At 35.6% G+C, this 7490-nt stretch overlaps 1 protein-coding gene across 1 annotated transcript; it reads left to right on the top strand.

The window, feature by feature from the left end:
* The first annotated feature begins 297 nt into the window (after positions 1–297).
* Positions 298–5921, top strand: LOC126253400 (mRNA-decapping enzyme 1A). Its single transcript, XM_049954699.1, has one exon. It carries the CDS (start codon positions 402–404, stop codon positions 1845–1847), a length of 1446 nt encoding a protein of 481 aa, XP_049810656.1. The 5' UTR covers positions 298–401; the 3' UTR covers positions 1848–5921.
* Positions 5922–7490: the final 1569 nt, after the last annotated feature.

The raw sequence follows: 7490 nt of genomic DNA, 5'->3' as shown, positions 1-7490 counted from the left end.
ATAGTTATGCACTTTATTTCTGTAATCTGTTTACGAACATCGAGGTATGATTGAACCCACTTTTGGACTGGACTATAATTCCTTAATTTGTTTAAGAGATAACGGTAACACTAGAATTTTGAAAGTAGACTATGGAAATTGGTACTCCACGACGCTACCGATGTTTGAACAGTCATGCCACATGCTGTGGCGTCAGTTTGTTTGCATTTGGAAGCCTGGTCTCCCACTTTAGTTTGGTATTGTTTCATCTTTGTAAGATCTTAGTTTTTCACAGTTTCTGCACAGCTGATATTAACGTCTTTGTTTGTTTGTCGTTGAAACATAGGAATGTAGAATGAAAGTTACAAATAAAGGGTACTGCGTTGCACATTATTTAATGGAGGTGTAACTGAATTGTGTGTATGATGGCCGATGTAATGGAACGAATGAACTATGCAGCGTTGAAGAGAGTGGATCCGTACGTTAAAGATATTATTGATACAGCGACTCATGTTGCGTTATATACTTTTAACGGAGATTTTAGTGAATGGGAAAGGACTGATGTGGAGGGAGCCTTGTTCGTGTACAGTCGTAGTGGAGAACCATATCATGGTGTGCTTATTATGAACAGACTCAATACAAACAATCTAGTGGAACCTATATTGCAGGGTCTAGAGTTTCAGTTACAGGAGCCATTTCTTTTGTATAGAAACCCCAGAAGTCGGATTTATGGAATTTGGTTTTATGAGAAGGACGAATGTGTTCGAATAGCGACTGTATTAGACAAGCTCGTGAAGGAAGTGTCAAATCCCAAGAAGTTAACCATGATTCCTTCAATGGGCAATAAAAGTTCTGGTGGGATGGGTGTTGATATCTTTAGTATGCTCAGTAAAGCACAAGAAGACTTCGATTCAAATAAATCGTCAATTAAAAACAAGTCAGTGGACGTGAAATCTTCAGTTTCACAGAGCCAGGATGCTCCACCCCAAAGTGTTGTAGACTTTTTCGCCAAGGCAAGTGGTGGTGCGTCCCATTTTACTGCCGAAAAATCTGCTAAGCCCCAAGCCCTCTTTGTTAACCATCCAGCGAGAACAGCGTTGTTACCAGATGGCAGTGATGGGAACAATTTTCAACCACTGCTTCAACGTCTGATGTCAAATCCTGCACACAGTGTTGAGCACATTGAAAAACAGCAGCGGTCTGTTACCCCCAATGCAGAGATCTCCACAGTCTCCAGAAATAAGGCAAAGCAGCAGATTAGCGACGGTATTAAAGCTGTCAATGATGGGAATATCAAAATCAGACCAATTTCCTGCAGTAATGTGTGTGAGAAACCTGGCAGGTTGGTGTTGGACAGTACTCAGACCAAAAATCTCAAAGAGCAGCAACATATGACGAACAGTGGTGCATTAGATATTGAGAATGGTATGAACATTCTACGAATTTCTTCTCCAAACTCTACAGGGAGCCTTCCACCTCCGTTTTTTGGTGGCACTGTTCCTAGTGTTCCTGTTGTGGACTGCAGCACTACTGACCGTCCTCTCTCAGCGCCCCTCTGTTCTAATGCAGAAATGCAGAAAGTAGCCCTGATGCCACCTACTATGTTCACCTCTTCAGCAGCAAAAGAAACAGCAAACCTTGAGTTTGTGAATAATGTTTTGCCGTTGAATTCAAAAACAGAAATATCAGGTCCTGTTAGTAGTAGTAATGCTATGCTCTCTATTGACTGCAGTATTCCTATTAGGCCAGAACCTTTAACAAAAAATCAACTGTTGCAAGCAGTTACTTATTTATTAAAGAATGATCCGGATTTTGTGCACAAGTTGCATGAGGCATATGTGAAGTCATTTTCTGAACTGGTACATTAATGTGAAATTAGACTGACTTGGTTGTAGTTAACTGTAATGACAGAGTACTTTAATTTCAGAATATTGATTTCATTGGTTGAACACCTCGTGCTTCATATACAAATGTGTTTTAAGGATTTTATCTTTTATCTGTAGTAATTTTTTGAGTAAAATATTTGGTATCCAATAGTAGCTATTCCCTTGATTTTATGTTTGATGTTTTAAAACGCAGTACTTGATGCATAATATCAGGAGCGAATTGTGAAGCTCTGTGCCATATGAACTAGATGGATTCCGAAACTATTCAGAAAGCTTATGGAGCAGCAGTGTTAGAAGTAAATTTCCCATCTTGTTTAAAGCTGCATTATGGCTATAGATATAAAGTGGAACTTACATGTTGCACTGAAATCACCATAAAGTACCCTGTATGGCAGGTGATAAAATTAATGTTCCATTTATAGGTAAACTATGTATACCTAAGTTCTGTAAAATAAGTTGCAGCCATTTGCAGCTGTCAGTCCTTCAATACTGTATATTCAGATAATGGTTTTGTATGTTACATCTTTTCTTTTTTTAATGCTGAGTCAGCTATATATTTAAATGTTATTTTAGGGTGTATTGTATTTATTAATTTTAGTTTAGTGAGATTGTGTTGGATTTTGAATCCAGACTTGTGACTTTTAAGTTATCAATGTTTTACAGATATATTTACTGCCTGTGGTGTTTAATGAATAGTGTAACAAGTGTTTTTATTGTGTAGTGCCTTAATTTTGGAACTCTGTGCAACTTGGGCTCAGTAAGTCCTAAATGTGTTGGTCATTTTAATGACCTGACTATTGAAGTCTGCTGTTGTAGTCTTTGATATAACTTTTTGAGTTTCACAGTGATTACTGATTAAATATGCAATACGATACCTTTTAATGTTTTGTGTATAGAAGCATTATTATTGGCCAATAAGTACAACATGTATTCACTGGGGCAATTAACTGAAATAATTTATTTCCACAAAACTTCATACAATCAGTACATCTATTGAAGAGGGTGAAAACACCTGAAGTATGATTCTGTAATTACATTCCATTATACAGAAAACTAGGTTCTGTATATGTTGTTGAACAAGGGAAATGTACATCGTGATGGATGCCATTAACAAAAAGGAAGAAAACTCCCTTGTTTCAAATCTGGAAGGAACAACAAAAAGCAAGAAAATGCAAAGAAGAAAACCAAATAGTCGTTGATTGTGCCCCTTAGTTTTATTGTGTTTTAACATTTAAAGAGTTTATTGACTTATGTCTTTGCAGGTAATTTTATGTAGTAGGAAGGGTGGATTTAAATTATTAGTTGACTGATGAAGGTTCATAGTTTTTGTGTGTTTCTTATTGGTGAAATTAAAACTGAATACCATCACATTTGAAATTCTGCTGTTTGGACTTAATTTTAATGGTTTTGCCAAGAGCCCAGTCAATGTGGATACAGCTACACATTTTCCATCCAACTTCCATAGCTTCTGAAAGGAAGTGTAATTTGGGAAAGAGAGAAAGAGGGGGGGGGGGGGGTGAAGGTTGTCCTTTGGCACACTGAAACATGCCATTTTATCAATAACATAAGAATATTTTCGGTAACGTGTGATTCAGATTTATGTTAAATGTTCATTTTATAGAGTGGTGGAAGTGAAATGCAACACATTTTACAGTTCTGTGTCACTAAACGTTAGGTGATCTTTTAAGAGTTCATGCTTATAGCATTATGAGCTATTTTGTTTTTTCATGGAAATGATTACTGTTGTTGTTAAAGAAATGAGCCTCCTTTTTAGTAATCTGACAATGATGCTATGTAGAGTAAGAAGTATGAAGCAAAGTTTCTTTACTTTTATGTGCATTTTCAATGAACCCCCTTCCCACTTTCCATTCTCCAATACTCTTCAGCTAACACTACAATCTTAATTTTGCTAGGAACTTGCCTTGCATTTTTGCACCATTTACCTAGATAATATGGAATTTTGAATGCAATAGATATGAGACTGGTAATTGCAAGAAACATACCAGTATCAAACTCTGGTAACAAGCTATTCATATTTGCATATTGAAATGTGTAGTTAAATGTGTATGTCATCTGGACTAGGACATGTTCTAACATACTGCAGAATATGAGATTAGTGGTAGAAATAAAAGCAAATAGAAGAATCAAAAAGAAAGTAAACATTAATTATTCATTGGTATTGATTGCTATTATACTAAAAAGTGTAGGTAAACTATGATTGCAGAGATGGTACCATTGGAGAAAATGTGGTGAATGTAGTACGGTGAAATTTTGCTTGACTGACTCATTTGCTCAGAAAACATTGAAATGATGGAGATGTGTTTCATTGCTTGACTGACTTGTCAGCCCAGAAAAAACTGAAATAAGGGAAAATTGTTTCATTAAGTGTGTGTACTTTGTTGTATGGATGATATTTTTGCTGTGCTGAGTGTATAATTATATTCATGCATATATGTTGCACAATTTTATTTATTTGTATTTGGACATACTTGTGAAATGACTACCTAAAGGCTGCACAGATGGATTATGTCTCAAAAACTGTTATAAGAGAATACAGTGTGTATTTAAACTTATTTACAATGTTTTATTTCTTAAGGCTATTTAATTATCAAGTAATCCACCAGGAGCAATTGCAGGAGTGTCTGCTGTTGACTAATATAATATTAAAACTTGATTGCTGCACACATAATGATGACTGTTTCACTGCCAGATATAAGGCTATACTGTGGTCACCAGCCACCTCGTGGCAGTCAGTGTGATAGACTAGATAGAATAAAAAAAAATTGACTGCGAAGAATGACCAGAGAGAAGTGTGTCCTAAGAAACCTCAAGGAATACATATTAGAAATATTAGTACTAGCCACTTAAAAATGGCCTACTTAAAGAAGTTGGCTGGAAGTAAGACCAGTTTTCTACTGGGACGTTAAATGTATTGTAATAGTATTAATATAATTTCTGTTGCTGAACTGTGTTTGAATTGTGATATAAATACCTTAATTAACAAGTGAGTTGTACAGATAATTGTGTTGTTATGTATTATGATTTGAAAAGATAGTGCCAGTACCGTTTTGGACAGCTGTGATGAAGTGTTTTGGTACTCTATTTCTCTCTATCCCTTTCCCCTTGTCCCAACTCCCTTCAACCTAACACACAGTCAAAATATGACTATACTATCTTTAAAAAGAAGAGAAATCACCATGATATACTTCACAGTAACTTTTCTTAAGAGGTGATGGGAGGGAAAAAGTTAGAGGCACTAACCACCTTTCCTCTCCTAACATACTCTCTGAGAAGTGCCAAGCTGCAATGCGCATGTTGTGCAAGGTACACATTTGTGAACAGTTCCTGTATTTTTGTGTTTGTAGATATGTTACTGTAAATGTTCTAACCAACATATTCCCACATGTTGCTGAATTTCTTGTTTCAGTACATAAGACTTGTTATTGCAGTAATAAATGAGTTTAGAAAAACTGTAATTTTTTGCCATAAAATATACTTTACTGAGGAGAAGTTGTAAAAATACTTATTTGAGTACTTGCTGAACTGTAGGGCTGAATTTTCATGTGGACAGATTTGGCCAAAGGAAACTGTGATCCATCCCTGTTATGTTTGACTGTTTGTTATTTATTTAGTTTTAAGTTGGATTTGTGAAAGGTTCTGTACTTGAACAAATAGTTATGAAGCATACATTAGACTACATCAGAAGAAAAATGCCCAAGTCTCACATTGACACTCATACCCATAAAGAAAGCTAATGTGAGATTGTATTTCTTTGCTTTTAAATGGCCTAAATGTAGCAATAGTATTTTTGGTGTGTGTGAGAAAGAGAGAAAATTCAGGTTTGTGAAACAGATTGGACTCATCTGCCCAAGGCGAGGAAGGTATGCAATAATACTGTTAGGTATCAGTGCAGAGTAACTGTTGCTTTTTCATGGAGCTATTGGTTGTACTATTTACTGTATATTCTCCTTTTATTTTTAGGTTTGCTCAGTTGCTTACTTTGTATTTACAGTTGTATCTGTTGATGTGTATTAAATCCCCAAGTATATTATTGTATTTCCAAGTGTGTTTTTCCATTTACCTTTTTTTCCCTTGTCTACAAGTCATCTCACATACACTTAACTAATTGAAGTATGTGCCTGATGATGATGGTACTGCAGTCCATCTTTAATAATGTCGTTCTTGACAGGAGATTAAACTTTTACCTTAATTTCTGTCGCACAGTATGTTGATGCTATTCGTGTATTGAGGTAAAAAAAACGACAGTTTAAGTCATTTCTGCTTCTAATTTGTGTTTTAAAATATTAATGTTACTTTTGAATCATGATTGACTGTCAACAACAAACTACAAATAAAGGTAATTGAACCATGAGGCTGTTGTCAGTACATCCAACTATTAAAAGAACTGTCTACAAGAATTTCTAGAGAGGTCACTGCATATTATGCTTGTTGTGCGCGTCAGTGCAACGAACAATTTCTTCCTCAATGAATTAATTGGAAAGTTAACTTTTCAGTGTTTTTATCCCCGAAGTCTGCCATTATCTGTAATTCAAAAGTAGAAGGCCTAGATTTTAGGAATGTATGTAACATGACTTACATATCAGATTATTATTAAAATATAAGCACCCAAGAATATTGAATAGCCTGTTTCTTTTTTTTTCCCCATTGATTTATTAATGGGCGGGCCAGCTGGTATATGGAAACTCGGTGAATGGTGAGTGTCTAAATCTGTGCTATCACTAAAATGAAAATATTCACTGGTATATTGTATGTGAATTACTGTGATCAGTTTTCATGTTAGGCATCTGTTTTAGGTTTTTACTTGAACTTAATATGTTTTGTCCTTGAAGTTCACTCCATTCTTTGCTTCCCAGGTGCTGTCTCTGGTATACAATGAATGATGACTCCATCGTTGATTAATGGTTCATCTGTTCTTACAAATCACATCATTATCAGTCATTTGACATCTACTGCTGGATAAAGGCTTCCATTAATATTTCCCATGTATTACAATTAACAGCTGAACACCTTCACATTACTACTGCATGTTTTGCTGTGCCTACTACCCACATTCCATTGGATAACCGTGTTGGCCTCTTGCTATCTCCTGGAATCGTGTAAAGAACTTACATGGTCTAGTTTTTATGGCTACAAGCCCCATCCACTACCGTTTCAATTTCATTTGATCATAATTGTAGTATCTACCCCAAAATGTTCCCTGATTCACTCGTTTGTTTTCCTGTCTCTCCTAATTGTGATGTTCATTTATTAATTCACTCACATATTGTGCTCCGTAAAACCCATCATAAAGGAGGCCCTTCAGGAATGTGGAACAAGTCAGGTTGTATATTTACAGGCAGAAGCAATTGCTGCTGGCTACTTCTGGGAAGATTGATAGCAACAGACTGATTATTAGGGTTTTTACTTCTAAATTACTTTATATGTATATGCCAGGATACAAACAGCTATCTTTATAAAAAACCACCGCTCCTCCCCCTGTAGTACTCAGTTGTTGTTTTTATCTAATACTTCAAAAGAAGCATTTATTTATTTTACACAGACTGCTGTCAGATGTTTGGCAAAGTAAATATCTGCGTCATACAAATATTAAAAAAGTTCCACTGA

This window comes from Schistocerca nitens, chromosome 4 (assembly GCF_023898315.1).
Source record: "Schistocerca nitens isolate TAMUIC-IGC-003100 chromosome 4, iqSchNite1.1, whole genome shotgun sequence".
Taxonomy (NCBI): domain Eukaryota; kingdom Metazoa; phylum Arthropoda; class Insecta; order Orthoptera; family Acrididae; genus Schistocerca; species Schistocerca nitens.
The sequence above is the reverse complement of the archived record's forward strand: the minus strand, read 5'-3'. Positions and strand labels throughout refer to the sequence as shown.

Bases quoted from the DNA above. Each gene is read 5' to 3' on its own strand.
- LOC126253400 (XM_049954699.1), top strand. From the start codon at position 402: ATGATGGCCGATGTAATGGAACGAATGAACTATGCAGCGTTGAAGAGA.